At 36.9% G+C, this 26,210-nt stretch overlaps 1 protein-coding gene across 2 annotated transcripts in view; it reads right to left on the minus strand.

Annotated features, from left to right (window-relative positions):
* FBN2 (fibrillin 2) overlaps window positions 1-26,210 on the minus strand; it is a 184,239-nt gene that overhangs the window by 40,401 nt on the left and 117,628 nt on the right. For both annotated transcript variants that reach the window (XM_075136377.1, XM_075136376.1), the window contains exons 24-36: window positions 23,063-23,290; window positions 20,425-20,550; window positions 17,911-18,039; window positions 15,655-15,780; window positions 14,810-14,935; window positions 13,878-14,000; window positions 13,624-13,749; window positions 9,504-9,629; window positions 7,789-7,911; window positions 6,201-6,323; window positions 4,394-4,519; window positions 1,575-1,697; window positions 1,080-1,202 (exon numbers count right to left, since the gene is read on the minus strand). In XM_075136377.1, the coding sequence (XP_074992478.1) occupies window positions 1,080-1,202; window positions 1,575-1,697; window positions 4,394-4,519; window positions 6,201-6,323; window positions 7,789-7,911; window positions 9,504-9,629; window positions 13,624-13,749; window positions 13,878-14,000; window positions 14,810-14,935; window positions 15,655-15,780; window positions 17,911-18,039; window positions 20,425-20,550; window positions 23,063-23,290 (1,728 nt within the window). The remainder of the gene's footprint in view (window positions 1-1,079; window positions 1,203-1,574; window positions 1,698-4,393; window positions 4,520-6,200; window positions 6,324-7,788; window positions 7,912-9,503; window positions 9,630-13,623; window positions 13,750-13,877; window positions 14,001-14,809; window positions 14,936-15,654; window positions 15,781-17,910; window positions 18,040-20,424; window positions 20,551-23,062; window positions 23,291-26,210) is intronic.

The raw sequence follows: 26,210 nt of genomic DNA on the forward strand, positions 1-26,210 counted from the left end.
AAAAGGCAGGATTTCATTGCTTCAACTGAATCTTCAGATGAGGCAAAATTAAAAGCTTAAGTTACACTGCAACTGCAGAAGAAAACTATTAAGGCAGGAATTGTCAGAAAAGTCTATGGGAGACAGAAACACAGGTTTCCAATAGATTACATAAATTCACTTCATCTCTAAAAAACTCGGCTTAAAGTTTTAGAATAAATTGGTCAAGACTGTGGACATCTGAAGGTCTCAAACAGGACTTGTTTCTAGCATCCAGAGAAGCAACAGAGCATATTCATAGGCAGAAAATGGAGAAACATGGAAAAGATGAGGAATAAAATTTGTTCTGAAGGAAATATGCATTTCTTTAGAAATTATTTGCTTAGAATGTCTTTATTTGCCACCACACTGCAGTATCACTGTAAACATTTAGAAAATGGACAGAGTTCTAACCACCAATTCAGGAGAATTTGAGTTTTCCCAAGGTAATAAAATAAAAAGGCTGTTTTCCAAAAAAAAAGTTAGAAGGCTTTCCCAGGATCCCACACAAATCTTTTTGGCTGAATCTTAGCCCCTCTCTCAACCCACCTCTTCCCAAAAAACTTCCCTAGACTCTAATCACATGACAGTCCTGTATCATGTAGCAAGGGGGAAATGTAATAAAAATTCACTTTAAGCCTGTGTAAGCCAGAGAGAATTACATAAACTACAGTGAAACATGTCTTTTACTTTGTTTCCAGCCAAACGGGTACCACAACCAGTTTTAATTCATTTAGACTTAAGCTAAATACATAAATCAGTCCCAAGACACATCTAGGATTAAAAAATTAAGTTTTTTAAATAAGAATTGTTGACTGTCAGGAGAATGGAAATGCAGATAATATATGTTTTGACAAATTTTTAAAAGGTATATTTTAAAGAAACTATAAACACCATTCATCAGTTAAAATAATTAACTCCATCTATAGAAAACTACATAACAGGATATGCAGCATGAGCATGTGGAATTATATTTTTTCTGTCTTGCTACCCTCATTTGCATCAGAACAGTGACCTGGTCTGTGATTTCTAAAGTAATACTTCAGGTAGCTTTTACTTACCCACACAGCCCACTCCAGTAGGATTCAGCTGGAAGTCTGGAGGGCAATTACACTCATATCTTCCAGGAGTATTTACACAAATACCATTAACACAATTAATGGGATCGGCACATTCATCAATATCTGAAATAGGAATTATAAATCTGCTCACTGGACAGAAAAGAATAATTTTACTTTTTAAGACAAAACAGGCAAGAAAATTTCAAATGCAAGTGAATTTTAGCTGAAATTGAACAGAAGAACTACTAATAATTCATCAACCATTTAGGAATAACCTTTGTACAGCTGCATATTTAAGAAGCCATTCTTTTTGTTCCATTCTTAAACCAACTCCAAAGCATGCAATTCTACACATCACTTGTTTAGTGGGGAAAAAAGCACTCTGATTGTTGTAAGGGAATACAATGTATGTTTTGTGAACTCATCTTTAAATTAACTTGATGCAATTAAAAAATAAAAGAAGTCTTGACATATTTCTGAACAGAAGAGACATACCTGTACAGTTTCCCCCGGTTCGATCCAGTTCATAGCCATCATCACAGATACAATGAAACATTCCCGGTAGATTATTACAGGTACCAAATACACATATGTTCTGGAAGGAGCATTCATCGATATCTGAAGGAATATATTAAGAACAGAAATGTACATAACATTACCATATTAATATTACAATAATGCGTTGTACTATTAAAAGCAAATGAAGACACATGTAACTTAAAAAAATATTTTAAAAAGCAACACTGAGTAATCACTTTTGGTTTTGTGTAGAACGCTACAGCTAGGGATTTGTGATGCATTCTCCATTAAGCTGCTTGTTACTTATTCCTGTTTTATGTAGTGGGAGGTAAAAATACCAGACTGACTTCTCAGGACTCAAAATGAAAGCTAAGTCAAAAAGCCAGTAAGTTCTTTTCAAAATGTGCATTAAATAGAATGAAGTGTAACACCATACAAAGGTGTCAGTCATTTCTACAGACCAGTCAATCTCACCTCTGTGCTTGAGAAGATCATGGAACAGATCCTCCTGGAAACTATGCTAAGGCACATGGAGGACAGGGAGGTGATTCGAGACAGCCAGCATGGCTTCACCAAGGGCAAGTCCTGCTTGACTAACCTAGTGATCTTTTAAGATAGAGTGACTAAATCAGTGGACAGGGGAAGGGCTACCGATGTCGTCTACCTGGACCTCTGTAAGGCCTTTGACTTTAAATTGAAGATGAAACAAAGTTGAAAGACATTGACAGAAAATTAGATGACTTTGTCAAGTACAGTGCTAGAAAAGGAGTTAAATATTAACAGCACAGAGTGCAAAGTTATGGTTTTAGACACAAACTAAAAAGGACTTCTGAGTTGAAGATAAGTAAAATAAGAGGGAAAAAACCCCTGCATGCACTGTCTGATATCAAGACTTTTAAGTTGCCAAAAGAAAGCAGCTGTGCAAAAGGCTAACGCAACTCTAGCATGTACGAGTGAGCTATTTTTAGCAGACACAGGAAAGTGGAAAGCATTAATACCATTTTACAATGCACAGCTAAATCTTCATTTGAAATTCCGTGTACAGTGCTCTGTTCAAAGTGATGAACTAAAATTGAAGGAGGTGTAAAAAAGGGATATTAAAATGATTAGAGTGATGAAATACCTATTTTGAACTTGACTTGCTTGCCTTAGCCAAAGCTTGAGAAGTGATATAATGACTCTTTATAGGAACATATGAGAAGGGGTAACTTTTGAGGGAGAGAGAGAGAGAAATTTTCAAGGGAAAATGAAATTTAACATAAATGCCTAATATCCAACAGTCCTGAGTAAATTTAAACTGGAAATTAAAGTACGGTTTCTAAGTACCTTGGAGTAGAGCCATGGAATGAACTCCAAATTAGATCACGAACATCACTTTGTGTTCAGATGAAGCTTTACAAAGTTATGGAAAAGACTATATCATTGAGAAGCTAATGTACTGACATTTCAAGGGATTTCTGAAGAAATTGGATGAATTATTTGTATTACAACTATTGTACTAAATCCAGGCTTTGGATTTTGTCCCTTGATTGCAGAAATCAGCCAAGAAGTCACCTTATCATAGGACAAATTAATATATAAACTTTAAAAAAAAACCCAAAAAGATAACTTCTTTTAAGTATTCAGCACCCAGATCTTTTAGTTCTCCAACAACACAATTTAATCTACAGAATGCTTTCAGATCTCTGTTATACCAATAATATACCAGTAATATACCAATATACTGAGCATTTTTCCAAAATTCTTCAATTTATTTTTCAGAGCATCATTGTGGACAAATTGAAAAGCCAAATGTTGGTGACCTGCTGTCCCAAGAACTAGAATCATACTGTTTTTCAAAACATTGATTGGCTGATATCTATTTGGGGATTTTTATTAGAACATTATTAGACTATGTTAGACTATAATATGACTAACTGAGTTGCACTGAGAAATTCAGTAAAGACAATTGACAATACTTGGTGACTGTTAACAGATCTGACCAAAACAGCTGCGTAGCTAATTTCTGAGAAGCATCTGCAATTTTTTTACAGCTAGAAGTCTGATTCATACATGTACACCTGAATGCCAAGTTACGGGCTAAAATCTGGAGACTACATTTTGGAATCTGTTTTTCATGTCTCATCAAGAATTTTTATTTCCTAAGATGTTATGAGGTTTCCACCATTAAATATGAAACAAGTTAAAAAGCTTTGGAGCACCAGCTAAACAGTTCTCTTGTATTAAACAACAAAAAGACATAGGAACACAACAGGGAATAGAAGCTGAATTGGACTAGAAAGATAGTAATTCCTTTTGCACTTCAGATGATCTGGTACAATACTGATAGTGAAAGGGTGATGATAAAAAATCTCCAGTATGCGTTTTAAGGAGTATTACAAACTTGTCAAATATAGGAGTGATTTGCCTACTTCAATTTTCCTGAAAACATTTGTTTTAAAATGAGATCACCTAATGCAGTTTGTGTCTCCTATGTAAACACACTAAATAAAACAGTGATGAACACACTATTCACTAGTGACAAAAAGAAGAGAAATAATTAAAAAAACAAAATTACTGAACCAAACCTCTACTCTGGGATTTTTGGACAAAGGCAAGGAAAACGTCATAAAAAGATGAAAGCTACCTTCAACATAATTCACACTGCAAAATAATCCTTGCTTGAAGAAATTACTCGTATGTGAAGCATATGCTGAATATTCTGCTTCCAGGCTGAGGTCCTTCCAGCATTTGTCGTTTGCTTTATAGCAGCCAATCCAAACTCAGAAAATGAACTTAAAGTACCCGTGGCTTACCTTGGCACGACTTGCTGTCCGAGGCAGGAGTGAACCCCATCTCACACTCGCAACGGTAGGCACCAGGGACATTCAAACACTGCCCATTTTCACACAGATTAATATTTTCTGCACATTCATCAACGTCTGTGGGAGACAGAAAATTTCTTTGAAACTAAATGTTTCACTAGCAAAATACAAATAATAATATCCTGACGTTGAAAATAATAGTGCTGGTGAGTATTGTTGACATAAAAGAAAACATTTACACCTGAAGATGAAGTAAATTGAAAGAATGCCGAAAAGCAAACATAATGTCATTTCCAAAATTATTCCTTTTGCCCTGCCAAGATTCCTTATTCCTTGTTTTTCATTAACAGATCAAGAGTTTTTTTTAATAATGCAAGGTTTTCAGACTCAGTACTATTAGATTTGACAAATAAGTTGAATACTTTGCTTACAAAGTCAAAACTTTGTCTCCTGGTATATATTGTTATGTTACTTTGACATAAAACACATTCAAAAGGCAAATTTTCTTAAGTAAGTGAATCATACATAGAAAATTATTTTCATAAGCATTTTAGAAAATATTCTTTGATGTCATAGTATGAACATTACAAGTACCATTTGCACACTCTGGGTATTCTTCTTTTTTTTTTTTTTTAAGAGGTATAAAAGAGCAGAATGACAAAGGAAGGCATTCACCATTGCAGTCATCATAAGGACTCAAAATTTTGTCAGATATGCTTACGATTGCCCAAAAAAATTTTCAATACACTTGCTACATTTTCTTAGTCAAGCTCTAGTATCTCATCTGATTTTTAAAAAACAGAAGATCTGAAACATAGTGTGTTAATAATAGGTATGAAAGTTCTTATTCATTAACCACAAACCTGAAACACATAAACAAATAATATTTGAAGATCCTTATTCTGAAATAAAAAAACTTACGATACTAATCAGAAAATTGGTTTGTTAAGGTGTAAATTAATTTTGATTTAAAATTAGCCAGTTAGCTAGTAATTAATGCATTCACATTCACATTCACCTAGTTTCTAGGTATTTTACTATCATTAGGATGCATTCCTTCAAACCTTCAAATCTGCTACCACTTACAGGACACGTTAGAAGTCAAGAGCAGAGATATTGTTGCATCTCCACTCTGTAAGTGATAAAAACCACAGTAACTCAACAATCAGCCATTAATGTTCAATATAAAATCTTCAACTTTTATGTAATCCTTTACACATCAGTTTATTTTGAATCACTTGCTGCATGCTAAACAATGTTCATTCTTAATAGTGAGCATTTACCAACAGATTTAAATGCAGAGATCATGGGCAGTATTTTTCAGTTGTAATTTGTTTTTCTTTTTAAAAAGTCCTATGTTAATGATTAAATCCCATTCAACTAACACAGTGAGGGGAAAACAGATGATGCCTTCCCTGCCAGAGACAGACCTGGCCTACAAGACAGGAACCATAACAGAGAGCTGGTGTTTTGTGTGCTTGACTAGAAAGCCTGCAGCTGCAAGCAGTACATGCACATTCAAAAAAATTGGCATGAAGAAGAGAAGGAGGAGGAGGAGGAAGAAGCAGCAGACAGGAACTTCACCCAACAAATGGGCCTAGTGGGTCCAATTTGGCACACAAATCAAAAGAACAATCAGTTGCCTTTGTTAGCATTTTTTCAGCAGATGGGAAGAAAACTGATCTTGAAAGACCCTTTTACATTTACTATCTTGCACTTCGGGCTTAGATCTAATTTGCAAAGCTTCCATACAACAGAAACAATCCGTGACAAGTCAGCTTTCACAGAAACTTCTTACCAGAACAAGTAAAGCCATCCCCAGTGAATCCCTCTGCACAGGCACAGCGGTATGACCCTGGGGTGTTCACACACTGAGCGTTCACGCTGCACTGGTGGGTCCCATTGGAGCATTCATCAAGATCTGCACATCAGGGGCAAAAGAGTGCAAGCAGTAACAGAGCAGTTAGTATACTTGGTTTACAATTAACTGTCAAGCTAACAAGTGCAACTGCAAAGATGATTTATGTCTCCATAAACATACAAAGTTCTCATTAGAAGATACAGGGTTAATCTATAGTGATTTTATTTTAATATTTCTTCCTTTAGATTAAAATGCATGGGATTGGGTACAACGTTTCCAAGCAACAGACGGAATTCAGCTGACTCGTTACTTGAATGTTAATACCCTGCTATAGAACTTGAATTGAAAATGAGTTAAAAACCCAATAAACCAAAGAAATATAGCGAGGTGAAAATCTGCCATACATTTGGAGAGTCTTCTCAAGTAATAGAAGAATGTGACAACAAAGTAACCCCATGAAAGTTAATGCAAGCTTTCTTATTTACTTGGATGTCAACCTGGATTAAAAAAAAAAAAAAAAAAGAAAAAAGAAAAGAAAAAAGAAGAGACTTTCCCATGCCCCCCCCAAACGGGCATGTTTGATGGGAATGGCCATGTGGGTCCATGACATATGAATCACACTAGCTAGTGCTACGGGGTAACCGACAGTCCTTTCTGACTCATCTGCAGAGTAGTCTCCTGGAAGAACACTCTATACCCAGGAGCTATTCTAACTATGAGGATGCTGCTGGAAAAAACTTTTTAAAGTTTTCTCCTTCAAATGGGACTTTTTATTTACTTAGTAGAACCTCACACGCTTTTAATTAAATGATAATAATAAAGACCAAGGGCCCTTCCCCTTTTTCTCAGATATGGCTGAAAAAGCTTAGAAAATCTGGCTTGTAGTAAAATCCCATAATATGGTACTTTTTCTTTCACATATTACACCAATAAAGCCTAATTCTTAAATGAAGCTCCTCTTCCATAGATCCCAAAATGTTCTGGAAAAAAAAGATAAATATTACAATCTTTTACACACCAAACTAAAAAATGAAGGCAAGGAGATACGATGCTACTCTAGCAGCCCAGCAAAAGTAGAATCAAGTTTCCCATGCCTCAAGTCTGATCTGTTTTATGTTAGGGCCTATAAACTAGATATACTACAGGTCATTTACAAAAAATGGCATTAAGTAAGAGGAACAGTATCTTACTGGCAGGAAATCACAAAACAAATTCCATTTTATTTTTGACTGATTTTTTTTATTTTGCACATTCTAGCAGTTGTATGTAAACTTTGTAAAATACATAGTTAATTCAGTAAGATGTTACACAGACAGGCTTCTGAGACAAACCAGTTTTTTTCTCAGAAAACCAAATCCCTGAAACATAAGAATCTTGCATATCCATCTATCCACAGAGTGCAGCAGATAGAAGAATAATACTTGCTTCTAATGGAGTAATCACACAGTCCCATTACTTGCTTTCATTAAATAAAAAAAAAAGAAAAAAAGAAAAAAGAGGAAAGCTTTATTTTCTGTACACTTACCAATACATTTAATGCCATTTCCAACCCATCCTTCTCTGCAACTACATTTAAAACTTCCTGGTACATTGACACATGAGGCATGCATGTCACAGTTGTGAGCACCAATTTCGCACTCATCCACGTCTACAAGCACAAAATAAACTATTAGTATTTACATCAGGAGCACCGGAATATTACAAATTATGTACCTCGCTTATTTCCACTGTGCAGGTTTGTAGTCCTTTAAAAAACAAATGTTCAAGACTACAGAATAATTCAAGCAAGTTACTTCATATTATACATTCATAAAAAATAGTGACAGCTGTATTTCATTTTGTTCTTTGTTTGTAAACATGACAAAATTAGTCTGCTTTCCTACAACTGCTTTTCAGTTTGAAATGAAAGCTGTTTTCCAGACATATTAAATATGCTGATCTTTATACATCTAAAGATGGGATGAGACCTTTGCACAAGCATGTTTCAGTTATAAAAATTAGTCCAAGATTTTAGTAATTATAGAACAAATTCTTAAAGACCAAATTATAGGAGAAATTCTGTCAACCTTCCCAGAAGAATAATTTTGGATTAACTTATGTCGTGGTTTAACCTCGCAGGCAGCTAAACACCACATAGCCGTTCGCTCGCTCCCCCGCAGTGGAATGGGGGAGAGAATCAGAAAAAGGTAAAACTTGTGGGCTGAGATAAAGACAATTTAATAGGACACAAAAAGAAGGGAAAATAATAATAATAATGATGATAAAAGAATATACAAAACAAATGATGCACAATGCAATTGCTCACCACCCGCTGACCAATGCCCACCCAGTCCCCAGGCAGCAGCCGCACCCTGCCCTGGCCAACTCCCCCAGTTTTTGTTCAGCATGATGTCTTATGGTATGGAATATCCCTTTGGCCAGTTTGGGTCAGCTGTCCTGGCTGTGTCCCCTCCCAGCTTCTTGTGCATCTCCAGCCTCCTCGCTGGCAGGGCAGTATGAGAAGCTGAAAAGTCCTTGACTTAGTGTAAGCACTGCTTTGCAACAACTAAAATATCAGCGTGTTATCAACATTATTCTCATACTAAATCCAAAACACAGCACTATACCAGCTACTAGGAAGAAAATTAACTCTATCCCAGCCAACACCAGGACACCTTAGCCTCCTGAACACAGTGGACCCAGCTTGCAGAAGACAAGGTACTGCTTAACTATCACAGAAACTGACTGACTATGATTCTTTAAAATTTGTTAGCATGTGTTGAAGGATGGCATACACTTTGCTTTTTACATCATCACTTTTTTTCATTCTTTTCTTTTTTTTTTTTTTTCCTTTTTCATGTTCTCTGACTACAGGGTCATTTCCTGCAGCTTTCGTTGACAGATGAGTTCATACTTCAAGTATGTATGACAAATGAGTACTGATAAAATACTTCTAATACAAATGCAGCTGTGCCCACCCAAGCTATATTTCGTATCACAGATACTCCCCCAATCTATACTGATAAAAGCTTTGCCTTTAAAATTACAATTATGTAAGGGGCCCTTCATATCATTTATACTGGTCAAGAAATGTACCTTCTCAAACTCTGGATATATGCTGACAAATGCTTACGCTTATATTTATTATTATATACAGATACCACTCTCTCACTTGTGTGTGAACATTTGTGCATTTATTTTACCTGAAAGCCAACCAAGATATGTGCACACCATGCCCTATATGCTGGAAATTGGCTTTACCTGTGCATCCAGTGGTTCCCTTCTTGACTGAATATCCTAGCTGACAGTGACAAATGAAGGAACCTTTAGTGTTTTCGCACTCCCCAAACATACAGATGTTGGAATTCAAATCACATTCATTCACATCTGTAAGTGCACATAAATTCATTATTAGTTGAACACTACTGTCATTTAACAGTATACTTTCTCTTTTTGGGATACTTTCATTCACGTGAAAATATCAGAAGCGTGGTCCACCCCTATGACATGTGACATTTATTCATCTTCATCATAATATATTTCAGCCATTCCATTCTGTATTCTTTTAATTCTCTAAAAACAAGTAAGGATGAATGTGTAGTCTAAATATCACAGTGTTTCCTAATTTGTTTAGAATGCTAATTATTGGACTATGAAGTCAACTACTTCTTACAAGAATCACTTTAAAATATTTTTGAAAAACATGTTCTTGATCATAATACAGCTATAATTTTCTTCCGAAGAAGAATTAATACAGTAAGTTGATTACTTTTCCTGTACTGATATTATCTACAGATTTCAATTTGCACATCTTGATCATTATTTAAAATTGAATATTGATATATACAAGTGTGTCGATACCTCTGAATAGCATTTGTCAAAATCATAAAAAATAATAATAAAGTAAACTCAAACAGTTTTTTTAATAAGAATTCAACTTAGGAAAGACAATGAATCTTATGAAACAATGGAACTAGTATAAGAACCAACTAGAATTGGGCACCTGTCAAGTGGGTAACTGAGGAGTTTCATATGAGTATTCTGAGTCTTACCGCAGTGGAGTCACATGGCCCAAGAGTTTTCAAATACCTTGTCCAGTATTTCCATTGGTCCCTTGAAATGATATTAACTAACAGTATTATACTATGACATTAAGGAGAGTCACTGTACTGTGGACAAAAAGGCATTTCTGGTATTTGCAGTTGACCTTTTGAGTGAAGTAAGATGTCATGTAATGCAGCCAAAGCAGAGGCCCATATCACACGTAAATTAAAAGTATATTAATTGGGATGTAATTAATATTAGTTTGCCTTAAACCCCAATATAAGCATGTTAGAACAGTGTAACTAGCAACAGCATGTAAGTGTTGTGTAATACTGTGATGGCATAGCCAAACACAGTTTTGCATAAAGACGTGAGCAAGGAGACTGCTAATAGGACAAAGAAAGATGGGCGTAGCTGAATGTAGGACACATCAAAGTCATAGAAGTTGCCAGACAAAGGACAGTATAAGCACAAGGGACTGCAGATAGGCAGGAAAACCTCACAGGTACACTACAAGAATGGCTGGCAAGACAAGAAAACAAGATAAGCCCTACAAGGAGTAGAAAAGACCCTGCTTTTTGTGAGGGGGGCAACAGCATAAAAACATAAGCATGGAAAATTGGAGAAGAAAGAAGACAGAGACACTTCAGTTCCAGTTTTTCTTGTAGATAAGCGCTCAAGCCCGATCACCTTGACCTTTGTGAATAAGCAACACGAAGGGCTGGAATCCATGCAAACTACCTGTAACAGCTCTGTGGTATTGTATACTTGCATATAATTTAGAATGTGATTGTTAAAAACTAACAGTTTTGTATGTGCAGTGATAATGATAAATATTGGGTAAGAACTGACCATTGGCAATGTGTTGTTATTAAACGAATTTTGTAAAATTTAGTTTTGTGTTTTAAAACAGGGCTGATTTCGTCAGTCTTCTAAATAGTCTCACTACAGCAACCTTTATTTCCCTAGTATATTCAGCTGTCACACTATGAGGCAAAGGAAAGCTGCCATGTTCTAAGTCTCCTCAGTTGCAGGAGCTGCAGACTTACCTCTGTAATTCTGCTTGCTGAGACACCCCTGGAACATAAGAATTGACCTGCTTTTCCAAAATCTCACTGGAAAAGCCTGAACTATGAAGCATATCAAATAGGGAACTCTTAACACCACAAGGAAACTTCAAACTCCTTCTCTTAGTAGCTCATGGCTATGAGTAGCTCTGGCACAGCCTTCCATTTAGGTTTCGTAGAATGTCTATAGATCATTGGCAGCTTTTTAGTACAGACCTTTACCTATCACTCTGCTATGCCATTAGAAAATGGGTAGCTAGGAAATAATTTTTAGTAATGATCCCAAGTGTGTATGTGTGTGTGGTGGGGTGAATTCCTTCCTGACAAGAAACAAAGTCCCTCTGATTTTGAAAGAAGCTGAAAGAAACTTCAAGACATTTCAAGAGAGGAAGAAAAATCAAAATGTCTATCGAAGCTGAGGTTAAGTAGGAGGGAAAGAAGAGGTCAATAACCATTGTCCTAACAGTGTTGCTGAAAGCCAATTTGGGAGAGGGTAAAGAGCAGAGACATTAAGGGCATGCCCTTGAGAAGAAATGCTTCCAAAAGTTAGAGCTGTCTCTGGTACATACAAACACACAAAGCCACCACAAAGGCAACATTCAAGGAGAAGTCTGGCTGCAGGTGGACTGGGGAAAGACCCTTGCAGAAAGAGCAAGTGATAAGCCACAACCAGAAAGTTTTCCGACAACCATATTAAAAAAAAAAAAATAGCCACAAGGGAAAACAGGTCATCAGGACTGTAGATGTGCTCCTGTGCCAGACTCCCTTCCCAGACACCTCAACAATGTGACTGCTCAGCACTTGCTGCCTTGATGCAGTCTGAAGTTTCGATGTCTCCCTGTTCTTCCCAATTTCACTGAGCATTGCATATATGACGAAAGCTTTCCATTAGGAAGAAAACCTCTCCTAAAGAATAATATACCTGAACCGTGTTTTAGATTTTTGTACTGCATACTACATCTTCAATATAGGCTTTCAACTATAATACAAGGCTTTAACATTATTCCAGAATTTACCTCATTTGGAAGCTAAATAGTTGATAATTAAAGATCTGGTTAAAAACTTGTAGTTAAAACATAGTCTTATTATGAGTTACACCTATGTCAACTTTTTGACTTTATTCAAATAGCTCCCATTTTACACCAGTTAAATGCCAAAGATCATCTAATTTCACATACTGTCAAATAAATACAAGATATTGAAAATATTTCTGCTGAAAAAAAAACAAGTACTTTGTTGAAAGAAGCGTTAGGTCCAGTATGACACTGTAGTTAACCCAAAGGCTTTTTGACAAACTGGATGATACTGTTAGCAAGGAAAGCAATTACATTCATGGCAGAAATTCACACTTCCTCACTGTAAGTTTCTAACCCTAATATCAGATACTGTTTTCCTAGAAAAGAACATTTAAGAACGGTTGTGTATAAAATGAAAAAAAGTATTCTGATTTTACAGCTACTAACATGGCTAATATGGAAAAAATTATTGAATAGATCAGTTCTAAACTTTCAAGTTGGTTGCATAAACATGGAGTATGTGCGCAAAACTGAGAACAAGAACCTGGAATAACATAAAAAATGAAGGTGAAAAGAAAATCTTAAATTCAACTCTAACTCTGGAAAAAAGGAGACAAAACCAGCTCAGGACAGCTTTGCTCAGCATTACATATAACTAGTTTCTCCTCAGTGTGTGTGTCTGTGTGAGTGTGCACACGTGCAAAGTGAAGGTTTGTTTGACAGATGCTCACAAAATGTAAAAAATGTTATCAGTATAGCCAAAATCACCTTAAAATATGAAACATATGAAACTTTATATTAAATGTAAACGGTAAGAACTTCATATAAACACCAAGATAAACTAAACAGGTTAAGTTAATTTGAGGAGATACTTTTATTTTAATTTCCTTTATAATTACTCATGATAACTTTCTGTAGTTGAGGGAACAAACTGAAACATTTACAAGAGAAGAAAATGCTGGGGCACTCAGATAATCTCTTCTCAATAGAGATGTTTTAGAGGAATCATATCATTACAATTAAATCACTCCTATTTTTGGAACTATGTGATCTGATTCATCTTTATGGACTTTTCAAATTTTTTTCTACCCTTCCTGACACCTATAGTGATAGTCAAGAAAGATCAATAGTTTTTTTTTTTTTAATAATATACGTAGTTTCAATATCCACTTTCAAAGATTCAGTAGAACATCCTAAAGCATTAGCCGCAGAATTTTTAGACTTGCATTAAATTTGGTGCATACAGCTACTTACCAATACAAGTTTTCATATCCATAGAAGCCATAAATCCATCATAACAGAGACAGCGATATTCCCCTGGAATATTAGTACATTGCCCACCATCACAGATATCTGGGTTGTTTTCACATTCATCAATATCTGGGAAGAAAAAAAAAAAGAAAAGACAATAATTCTTTCACTCTGGTACAGATCGGCTAAAAGAATACCATGTTCATATGGCTGGCTGAAAGATACGATGCTGGAACTTTTAAGATATTAAAACCTACCTGCACATGTCCTGACATCTGGCATTAGAGCATAGCCATCACTGCAGCTACATTCATAGCTGCCTTCCGAGTTAGTGCAGTGGGTGTCACAGCCTCCATTCATTATCATGCATTCATCAATATCTGGGGAAGCAACATTACTAGTAGTAAGTCTACTTTTATAAGGAAAAGTAATCTTCTCTTGCCATTTTACTTAGCAGATGAAACCATTTATCAGTGATATGATTCTGAATTTTTATTCTCACTCTACTCTCTCTGATTTCTATTTTGTTCAGCTTTCTCTCTTTCAACTGCATTTTCATCTGTGGGAGTAAGTGGCTACTTTTAGTTGTTGCTTTTGTTCATATATATCACTACGGATGTAAAAAAAAGTGCAAAAGACAACATGTGGAAAGGAAAGAAAGAAAAGCCCTGAGAAAATTAGGTTTTATTAAAGCTTGAAATGTAGCACAAATTTATATTTTTGCAAAAAAAACCCACCAAAACCAACAAATAAAAGAAACTCTCAATACTTCTGTTTTCCTCAGCAATGTGATGACAACTACATAATTCAGTACTACTGTAGTGAAGGATTTAAGAGATGTATACAATAAGGAGAAAAAGTGAAAGAGAAACTATCGGTGCTTGATCAAAAAGCAAGCAATATTTTCTGGTTGTTAGCTCAAGCCTCTGATTTTAATGGAATAGTACCATAAGAATATTTTTTCTCTAAGTATTCTGCAGAGTTCAGTACAGCAACAATATTTTTATACCTTCTTTATATTTCTAAGGTAAAAGAAGGGTCCATGATAGTTCATGATATGCTTAACAGCAGATGAGAAGATGGCCCTGCTCAGTTTCAAGAGGAAGGTATGACATTAAATAAAAACAAAGACAGATGAAACAATATATGCTGGAGCACAAATACATAGGTGAAGGTGTACAACACTTGCCTATGCAGCCTTGTCTGTCAGGAGTGGCCTGGTACCCAGAGTTACAGGAACACTGGTATGTTCCAACCATGTTCACACACTTGCCATTTTTGCAGAGACTGTCACTTAAGGAGCACTCATTTACATCTGGAAAAGAATCATTCGTATCAATTACTTGTTATTCAGAATGCAGGCTCTAACTGCCAAATGCCAGTGAAAGAGGGCGAGAGGCAGTATTTTAAACTAGTGGTTTTCGGGCTTTTTCAATTTCTTTCTTGTTCTTAGCATGCTCCAGTTCAAGGTGTGGAGCTCTGTATAGTATGTTTAAGCCAGCGTCCAAAGATTTATCTTCTTTGTTTCTGGTCTGTGCGTATTAACTACACAGTCTGTTGGTTTAAACCAACTCTTGAAGCAACTATGCATCAAACACAGAAACCAAAGAGACAATATGCATTATGTTTCTTGCATGTTTTTCACCATTTTGGTGAATTATGTGCAAAAAGGAGAGCTGCATTTCAATAAGAGACAATTCTTTTCTGTGACTGCAGGAACGAAGTTCACTTTGTGCTTGTATGTATTTTACTTGAAAGTTGCCAGCATGAGTGGTACAGTCCTTTGAGTTGCTAGATAATCCCTAAGAGGCCTGGTAAAATACTCCTCTTTGAAGTCAACAGCGTTAAGGGCACTGGAAATTTTACAGGATCTGCTACAAGGTTTTAATTTGAAGATACTCATATAAAGGAGGAGCATGAATTTGTATAAGATATTCCTGAGACCCCATCCTTGCCAGAGACAACAACGTTTCATAGCACAAATGACCATTCTTCTTAGAAAGCTGAAGACCACTATTCTGAGTTGAAACTCACCTACACATTCCTCACGTGATGGTGACAGCTCATGTCCCAAAGGACAGTCACATTGAAAACTCCCTTCGGTGTTCACACATGTGCCACCTCTACACAGCAGAGGGTTGCGTTCACATTCATCAATATCTGCGAAGAAACCACGATAAATAAATATAAAACCATTACTAAGGAGCAACAAAGAGAAAAGCAATTCTCAGTGTCTGTAAGTGACAAAATCTGGAGGTCAGAAATAAAGGAATTGTTTCATTGAAGCAGTGCGGCTCCTTTCCTCATACTGCATAAAAGGGCAAACAAAAAACTATACATTAACAACTCTAAAAATGGGTATTTTTCTCCTCAAGAAAAACAGAAATTCATCATTCAAAATTAAGTATTCTAGGAGACACAGGACACAAGAAAAGACAGCAACTGTTTGGATGGCTGCCATTTAGAACAATGTATTAATGTGATGAAATTTTTTAAAAAGTGCTTCGTAATATAACCAGACACCCATTTATGTATGCACTGAAAGTGTTGTCTATGGATGCCACTAATGGGGATGTGTGTGTAAACTTTTAACTAAATGGCTATTCAATTTGATAACTCCTGCGTAGGTCGTTGTGCGGCTCAGAAATATGCTTGCTACAGCTTATAATGGCAAGCTGAGTATTTGACCGACAAACCTGAAAAAAACAGCTAACACTGTAGATGTGGTTGAAGAGAAATATGACCAAAAGATGTTCAAGGTGGGACTGGGCATGTTTGGACTCCCAGGAAGCATTATGGCTACCTATCCTTGAAACTAGAGACTTTTATTCAGATAGGCAAACTAGTGTTATCTTTCATTAGCCTGAGAATTTAGCCAAGATATCATTGGGCTTCGCAGGTTATTCACATGAGGGGAGAAACTGCCTGATGATAGAATTCAACATCTCTTTTGCTATACTCCTGCTTGGACAGTCCTCACAGCTCCAAAATGTTTTCACTGAACATTATGCCCTCTCTTTCTTAGTTCCTGCAAAAGGCTCTCAGAAAGTCATTTATCTTCTTATCTCCTCACTCTCTGCTTATTTATCTGACATCTTGCTTTCCTGCCTCTATCTTACAGATAATGTATCTCCGTCATACAGTATTGATTCTCTGCATTTGCACTCTGTCTGTCATGAAGGTTGTTCATCTTCCACGGTTTATCTTCTTTGTTATGTTCATCCGTGATTCAGGCAATGATTTCTTGCTGACTTTTGGAGTCTAAAAGCATCACAATTTGCAGAAAATCAAGTAAAGGTATGCACACAGGGGCATAGGACAACTTATTTAGTTCAATTATGAGCACAAAAGCTCCTGACAAAACTCAAACACAAAAAGGAAGCATAAAATAGGCAAAAGCAGGGACAGGTGATGCAGGAGAAATAGAGAGGCATTGTCTGAGTGTGCAGGGATGGGGTTAGCAAAGCCAAAGTCACCAGGAGTTGACCTGGCAAGGGATGCGAAGGGTATAACAGCAGCAGCAAAAAGATGAGGGGAAATGGGGGAAGTGAACTGCTTATAAAGGACATGGAAAAGACCCATGAGCGCTGAGAGGGAGCAGCCCAATGTCATTTTGAAGCCACTCCTGACCATCCTTGAAAGGTCACAGAAATCAGGCAAGGATCTTTAGGGTGGGAGGAGAGGAGATGTCAATCCAATCTTCAAGAAGGGCAAGGAGGAGGACCCACTCAGCCTCATCAAGATGAAAATCTCAGACTTTCTAATTTTGATTATATATTTCATGATGTATTTCATGAAGTATTCCACAATACTAACTCAAGATTTTTTAAGGTGGCTATTAATTTTTGGCGTCTCCATATCTATTCTTACAACTTTAGACAGATTAAAGAGATGCAATTTTTCAGGAAATGCACTCAGAATTTCTTGAGTCCTAGAAGTATCACGGAAAAGGGAATCACACTACTTTTGAAACTCCAGCCTTCTATTCCTAACTTCACCAAATGTTTGGATACCTCATTAGCCATTTTTAAACTAGATGAATGAATAGTTGCTGCCATTCTAAAATATCTATACAGAAATGTGTAAAAGTAATTAGCAAAACGAACAAGCAAAGCTATATGCATTGTTCAGTTATCTGTCCTATAAACTGTGTATCTGTCTCATTTGTTCAAGAAGTCACAATAATTATACATATGAAGAGTTCAGTGGAGCAGAACTAGTATAGTACAAAGTATAGTCAGGCTTTGTACAGTAAACGGACAGACTTCAGGTCACTCTGGCAACACTTACCCATACAGTTCTTCATCATCATAAATCCACTTTCGTAACCATCAAAGCACTCACACTCAAAGCTTCCAGGAGTGTTGACACAAGTACCACTTCCACATAAGTCTGGGGAGATCCGGCACTCATCAATGTCTATTTTATAGTAATGGAGATGTAGAAAAATCAAACACAGTTTAAGGTTATCCTGCTTTTCACAGAAGTGAACACTTAGCCATTTTAAATTAACTCTACAGAAATCATATACAGTACATAAAGCAACAGAGAAAAATGAAATTCATTTAATATTTAAAGGAATATGGATCATGTGAAACAGTGTGTGAAAGATTCATAATGCAATGCCTTCAGAGCTCTCAACTATAGATTAAGCTATGTAACAAGTAGGTGTCCACTAAGTGTAATTTAAGTTTAGATTTCTAAGGAAATTACTAACTGTAACAAGTTCTGAGTTGTTATTATTACAGAGGTACCACTGACTCCATGACTACAGCGCCACTGATATTAAATTGCTTATTAGGAAGACATCTATCCAGTAATAGCATTATAAGCTTAGATATACCCTTTCCATTAGGAATTAAAGTAGCTTCTTTGAAAGCTAGATTTACCGTTTACTGGTTATCTATCTTATTAGTTAAGTTTGAATGAAACTTACTGTGGAGGTTTGTAGCAGGGTTGTAGAAAGTAAAAAGAGAAGAGAAGGAAGAGCTCTTTGTAAGACACACGGGTAGTGAGGCAGGAAGCTAAAGGAATTTGTAATATAGACATGATCCAGTGAAACAGGTCAGTGTTGAAGGAGAGGACTGGAAAGAACAACTGTATAGCCTGTTATTTACTACCTCTTCATATCTTTCCAGATTTCTCTCTTCCTTACTCTATTGCCCATCCAGTGTTTTTGGGATGAACTAGGGTTTAATGCCTTTGTTTCATGTTCTCCACTATACCCTCTACCTTCAGCTTCATTCACTACTGTGTCATTAATTTTTACATATTAAGAAATCATGAAGTCTTTACAGGGAAATAAAAAATAACAGAATATTGGAAACAATGAAGACAGTCCAGGATAGAGACTGGAATTAGTCCATAGGATTGGTTCTGTCATCCAAGAAGTCGAGGGAGCAAGGAATCAGAGAAGAGCATCAACATGTTCGTAGTAAGGTGGTGAGCTGGACAGTAGACTCATTTGTGTAAGTGGCTGAGGAAAATTAGGCAAGTATAAGCTTAACTAAAGAAATTGCTAAAGATTTAAAACAGTTCTTTTTTCCCCACACGCAAGAGTCTCTTCTGCCTCTGTGTCACACCCTATGGCCAGGTTTTGCTGGGTGAGGATAGTTCAGTCCTCACACACAGATGTGTAGAGGCGTCAGATGGTAACCCATGTGGTGGGCCTGGGATGTTACAGAGTATCTGCCCTCCTGCAGGCTTTATAAAACATTTTGTTGCTAATTTAAAACAAAAAAAAGTCTTCCATTTAATAAAACCTGGTTCTCTACAGCTGCTCAGTGGAACATTCTCATCAGAACGAACTTTCAATGGAAAACAGAACCAAAAAAAGCTTTTGTAGAGAGAAGTTTTCTTGACCTATTCTTGTTAGTTTAGAAATAAAGTTTGTTAAATGCATTTCTCATCAATGCAATCACTATAAAAACAAGGAAATCACCAGTTAGGGCAACATTAACATCCAGACCAACCTCAGTTAATATGCCTTACCACCCACACTTCATATCACTCAGACTCACTCATAGACACCAGTGTGGTATAAAAAAACCTCCTTCATTTTCAGCACAGAGCCACCCACAATGCAGGCATCCAGGCTCTCATAACCAGAAAACTATCAAGCTTATCTTCTGTTTCAGTTTTTCCAGGCAGTAAATAACAAAATATTAAACTTTTAAATTAAACGCACGTCTCTTCTTGAGTTAATGTTGCTCTGATGTCAGAATTGCAGAGGTGCCTCTGTGTGTGCTTGGTTATCAAATTTAAATGAAAATTAATTTGCAGTGGAGTCTCTAAATTCATTTGGTAAAACAATGACCAGAGAGTAAGGAACGTAAATTAAGTTAATCTGTATGTTAAAACATTGAACTTGGCTTCGCTGATGATTCTTATTGATTTTTCAGGTTGTACTGATAGAGCATGACCTTCACATCTTTAACATCAGTTTAAAAAATTCCTAACGTATGTGTACAAGAAGAATGTTACATTTATTAAAGAATCATTTTCTGAAAGGGAAACTTAAGACAGTTGGCCATTCTGTCCAAAGATTAAGCTCTTAGAAACTGAAGGAAATTAATGACATTAAGTTTCCAGATCACCAAGCTATGCAACAAGTGCCAGTTCCTTTAAAATGCCCCAGGGACATGGTAAAGTCCCCATCACTGGATGTTTTCAAGATGGACAGGGTGCTAAATAATCTCATCTAGGCTTCCTTTCCTACAAAAGGCTGGAGCAGATGATCTTTTGATCTTTCAAGCTGGACTATTCTAAGATTCTAGGAGAAACTGGGGAAAATGCAAGACTTACCTGTACAGTTTCTTTCCTCCATATCTAAAGTAAACCCACTGTTACATCTACATTTGAAACTTCCAATTGTGTTTCTGCATTTACCATTCATGCACATACCAGGGAACACTTTACATTCATTGATATCTATGAAATAAAAACAAAAGAAAAGAGCATTCTTAAGCACAAATATAGATAAAATTAATGGGGATTTCCTGTTCCTTCTTACCAATTGTATTGGGCGTAAAAGACAGGGTTTGGGTCGCAGGGGACTGGAAGGATGGCCTCCTCCTACACAGGTTAGGAGAATTGAAAAATGAAATGGAGGAGGCAAGCAGGAGGGGATGTTGTTGGAGACATGACTGGAGATGCACTCTCGGCAGGCAGAACTCCATGTCCGAGGAGGAAGTCCTGAGGAACTGCCACCCCTGGAGGACCTATGTCAGGGCAGAAACACCCCTGAGGGACCGCAGCCTGTGGAAGACCAACACCAGGGCAGGGACACGCCTGAGGGACTGTGGCCTACAGGTGACCCAAGCAGGGGCAGGAACACCCTGAGGGACAGTGGCCCATGGAGGATGCATGCTGGGGCAGAGACACCTCTGAGGGTTTGTGACCCACATGCAACTCCTGCTGGGGTAGGGAGATCCCTGAGGTACCATGACCTGTGGGTGATCCATGCTGGGGCAGGGACATCCCGCAGGGACTACAGTACATGAGTGACCCACATTGGGGCTGGGACATCCTGAAGGAGCATGGGCTGTGGACAACCCATGCTGGAGCAGGAACACCCCTGAGGGCCTCTATCCCATGGAGAAGCCCATGCTAGGGCACAGGAAATGAGAAGAAGGAAGGAGCAGCAAAAGTAAACACTAAGCAACAAGGGGTGACAAAGAGAAACCGTCGCAGTGTCCCCAACTCCCTGTGCTGCCAACTGCCTCATCCATGGGACTAGAGGGGCCAGAAATCAGAAAGGGTGGAAGAGAGGTGCTGGGCTGAAGCCAAGCCTGGGGGTAGGGGAAAAAAGATGTTTCCCTACCTGTTGAATTATTTATGCTTTCTTTTGTTTCTCAAACTAGTAATTAAAGGTTTATGTTAATCAGCAATCAATCAAATTCAGTGAAATTCCCTGAGTTGAGACTCTTCTGCTCATGATGCCAACACGTGTATTGTGCTCTATTTTGCTTTTTAACACAATGAATATTCATGGTGTTCCTGAGCCAGTTTGTAAAAGATGTAACTATTACCTGTTTGACTGGCTTTTTTTTCAAATTGAGATTGCCAGAGTGGTATCTGGAGCTCAGTTTAGAAAAGGGTAATTTTTCTTCAAATGAAATGTTTCACCTCTTCTAAATGCATTTCGCTGGACAGCTGTGTAACACAGACTGTTGAAGGATCTTGCATAGGACAAATAAAGGTTTTTCATGTGTCAGCCTCTGTCATATGCACCCCCCTCAACAGCATTTACAAACTTGAATGAGCTTTTCTTACAGTGTATGATATATGATATAATTTGCTGGATGAATGTCCTTACCCAAGAATCACCTTTGATGAAACAAACTTCTATCTCCTATATATTAGTGTGAATGGAAGAAAAGTGTGGTCCAAATACAAAAGCAGAAGCAAAAACCTTACAAAAATCTTGGAGTGTACAAGATTTCATTATTGTTATTAAATAATTAAGAATTTCTTATTTCTAATTAAATATATTTTAATAAAAATAAACAATTATATAATTATTATTATTAAATTCCTCATTTGGTTACTAAATCACCACTGAATGTTCAAAGCTTTCCCTGAGAATAGTAACTCCTGAAAATCAGAGCTTATTTATGGTGAAGCAGAGGTCCAATCTGTTAAAGTTTTCTCAAGCAACTCAATGTATTCCAAGACAAATGCTTGAGAATACATCTTCTTAAAAACAAATAAAATACTAAGACATTTCTGGATCGCCTCAGCTTCTGCACACAGAAATTTAGTTCTTCTTCTCAGATGTCAGTCACCTAAAGTATCTCATATCTGGTTTCTTAACATTTTCCAGCCTCTTCAGATTTGTTTTTGCTTTACAGGAGTTGAAGCTAGTAAAAACTGGACAAAAGGCTTTTATTTACTTCTTTATCACTGCAGCTCCTCATTATCATTGCCCTCATAATTTTGATGCAACAGACACCCTTCCCTTCTAATCACTTATTAATTCTGGAAACCAGAGAAAGAACCCATCTTCTTCAGTCTCTCTTTCAGAGAACCCTGGCTAAATTTTAGTAATATTTTACATTTACATCTTAACTCCCTGACTTTATGGAACTTCATCTGACCCTCAGTTCACTCTTCGCAAAGCACTACCTTAAAAAAGGTGCACATTTTCTGTTATTCTTATCATTCAGAGGTCCCCTCCCTTCAGTCCTGTCGTAGTCATTTCCTTTTTCTCCTTACCAAATTCAAACTTTGCACCTTTTCCTTTTAGGCTCCTGTAACAGTCTTGAGCACCATGCAAGCAGAGAGTTTCCCACTTGTAAGGTCAGCTCTTTCAGGCAAACATCTTTATAACATCTCTTACCTCAAGTACATAACTAACATAGACACAAATCCTAGCATTTTCTTACAATATTCACCCAGATGTACCTATAATCCATTTTCAGATGCAAGAATGAACCCTTACCTTTATAAAATGGCCTGCCAGTTAGAATATCTCCCCTGTTGGAAAAGCCAGGACCTCTCGGGCACAGAGCCTCATATTCCTTGGTGCCAGGCTTAGGACATTCCTCGCAGTCGGAGCCCCAGGCAGCCCCCACAGCACAGCAGCAGGCATCCATACGAAACTTGCCAGGCACAGACTGAATGCACTCATCTTCATCCCACTTCAGGTAGCATTGCTCCATGCGAATATCTGCTCATTTTACAACAAATAGACATTTTGCCCTTTACTAAAGTTTTCTGTTTTTCAGAAGCACCTATTTCTGAGGGATGAGTACATGTGAGGTTTAGTTTCTGCTCAAGACTCTACACTTCTGCACAATGTTCAACCATTTGAAGTAGCTAATATTGCGCTATAGTTAAGTTTCTGGATCTCTGTTGTACCACAAAAAAGTAAAAGCATTTCTTTTGTTCTCTCCCAATATCAAGATATATCATTACTCTGACACGATTGTGCTTTTGAGGTTTCTATGTGTATTTGATAGGACAGAGACATGTATTTCTTTACTGTATCAGGTATTCTCATTTACAAATTGACCTGCATTTGTGGGAAAAAAAAATATTCCTACCTACGTTTATATTATTAAATTAATTTAATAATACAAGGAATACAGAAAAAAAAAAAATCTGACCGCTGTTAGGCTTACTTTAACACCAGTTAGCAGGAGAAAACAATACGGTTTCCAGAAAAATTAAGTATGGTTATACTCAAGGGTCCCATTTGCAGAAAAGCAGGTCAACCAAAAGATAGATCAACCAAGTGTGCAGGCAAAATCTGTACTTGCATACCCAACTGTCAGGAAAAGTACACCACACTGGTTTGTACACAGAAAAGATCAGCCTTGCTATATCTCACATACAGTAAAAAATAACAATAATAACCCATTTGAAAGCATTAGTACCTTCCACACTTTTCATCTATTTGTATTTCAGTAAAGAAAAATAGTTTAAAGTTTTTAGCAAAAAATTTAGTATTTGTTAAAATATAAAATTGGTATAAAAAATGGGTTGTTAAGTCTCTACATGTTAATTTCTACAACATAGGAGAATTTCTATGCCCAAATTTCAAAAATCTGGCAAATAATACCAATAATGGGAAATGGACAATATCAATTACAGCAGAGAAGATGTCAGTGATACTATACAGAAATTTATTGGTAGCTTAATGGTCTCCAGGAAAACAGAGTTTTCAGTGTGTAAGGAAGATCACAAGGACACACCGTGTCTGATAAAATAGCTTCTGGACATATTCTAGAGCCTCCAGACTGAAATGGACTGGAGGTCAAGCTGTATTTTCAGGATAAATATAAGCATTAATGTTTCATATGATATACTGGACTGGAAGTTAGGCTTTAGCAAACCTAACAGAACTCTTAAATGACTACCGCAAAAAGCTTTGGAGAAGATGCAAGATCTAAAAATAACACAGATGAGCTGCTGAACTATTTTCCATAAAAGCCCTTCAAAGTTGTGCAGATTTATAATATAAATTTACCCCATGCACATCTGAAGTTAAACAATTTAGAAGGAACTATAAGAAATGGAAATTGTTCAAAGAATACTCATGGTTTCCTGTAAACTATTCCACATCAGGATCATATTTATTTTCATTTCCAGAGATTCAGCAAACATACTGCTAATAAATATTTGTTTGCACTAAAATCACTGTACTGGATCCTGCAGGAAATAAACATATTTCAGAAACTTATGACAGAGTGCACAGTGCTTGTGTAGCATAGCAGAAGGCACATATCTTGTCATATAAAAGGTCATTTTTTCATTAGAATAAGAAAAGGGAACATGCGTTTGAGGGTAAACGAATCCTGTGTCTTGCTTGAAAATGGCTTCTTCGTTCCAACTTTTTATTATACTTATCAACTGCAATTAAATTCACATCTGTCCTTATCAAATTTCTCATTGAGAAATAATATAGGGTTGATGGCCACAGATGCCAGTGACTGGCAAGAGAATTAGTAAGTTTGGGGGGGCTCAGGGTGGTGGTGGAACATCACCAAACTGCATATGGTATGCACAAACATAATGGATACGTGCATACGGGCAGACTTGGTTTTGAATTGTTTCTTTTTTCTGAGACATTTATACTGATTGTACACATCTGCTTCATTTCAAAATTCTGCTTATTTTAATAAATATCTCTAGAATTACGTTCATATTAAAAAACCCCACAACCTGGTAACTGTCTGTATCAGCTATTGGTAAGGCATAGTGCAACTAAATCAGAAGTGTTTGCTTAAATTTGAATCTGCTTGAGGAAAGAGAACACTGTTGAAATAAAAAAATAAAGGTTAGAGTAGGAAAATCCTTGACATGAAGCAAGGGCTGAAAAATCTTTTTTGTTCTGCTGCACTGTTTTCTTAAAAGAAATCAATGCTGTCAGTAATCATATTTTTACAGTCCTTAGAACTGGTAAGAAAAATTAATATGGATCCCAGAATCTATTCTAAACATCCAGCACCCTGACTTTATCTATTTTCATCTCTGACCATTGATTTCTAAAGATGCAGATTATTAACACTAACTACACTTGCTACCGGATACTTCTCTCTTCTTGAACTTACACAGGGGTTCAGTATTTTTTATACCTGAAGTCTTGCCTAGAGAAATGTGTGTCTTCACAAACATCATGTTTTGTCAGTAGAAGATACTAATCCGTACAACAAAGATGAAGTCTTATTTTTATCTACATTCAGTTTGATTACTCTCAGACAGACCAATTTGCACCAGCATTCATCCTACAAGGTAGTATCTGAGTTTCACAAAATTACGAGATAGTAATAGAGAAGAGCACTGCTCACACTGCATTACAAGCTGCTGGCTGACCAGCTGACTGCTTATCGTCTAGCTCCCAGCGAGTCAGACATTTCTGTTCGTGAACAGGAGTCACAGTAAGGGCAGCACTCTAGCGAAACCTATTGATTGCAGTGTGGGCAAAACAAATTTTAACACAAACATTCATATTCCCCCAAGGGATTAAGAGCTCTTCCCTGAGCTGACACAGGCATTGCATATCTAAGCAGGCATAAACTAAAACATACGCTTCACAAACTGCTTTTGGAGGAATTCAGAAACAAACCAAACATCCTTTCACACCC

This window comes from Calonectris borealis, chromosome Z (genome assembly GCF_964195595.1).
Source record: "Calonectris borealis chromosome Z, bCalBor7.hap1.2, whole genome shotgun sequence".
Classification (NCBI taxonomy): Eukaryota; Metazoa; Chordata; class Aves; order Procellariiformes; family Procellariidae; genus Calonectris; species Calonectris borealis.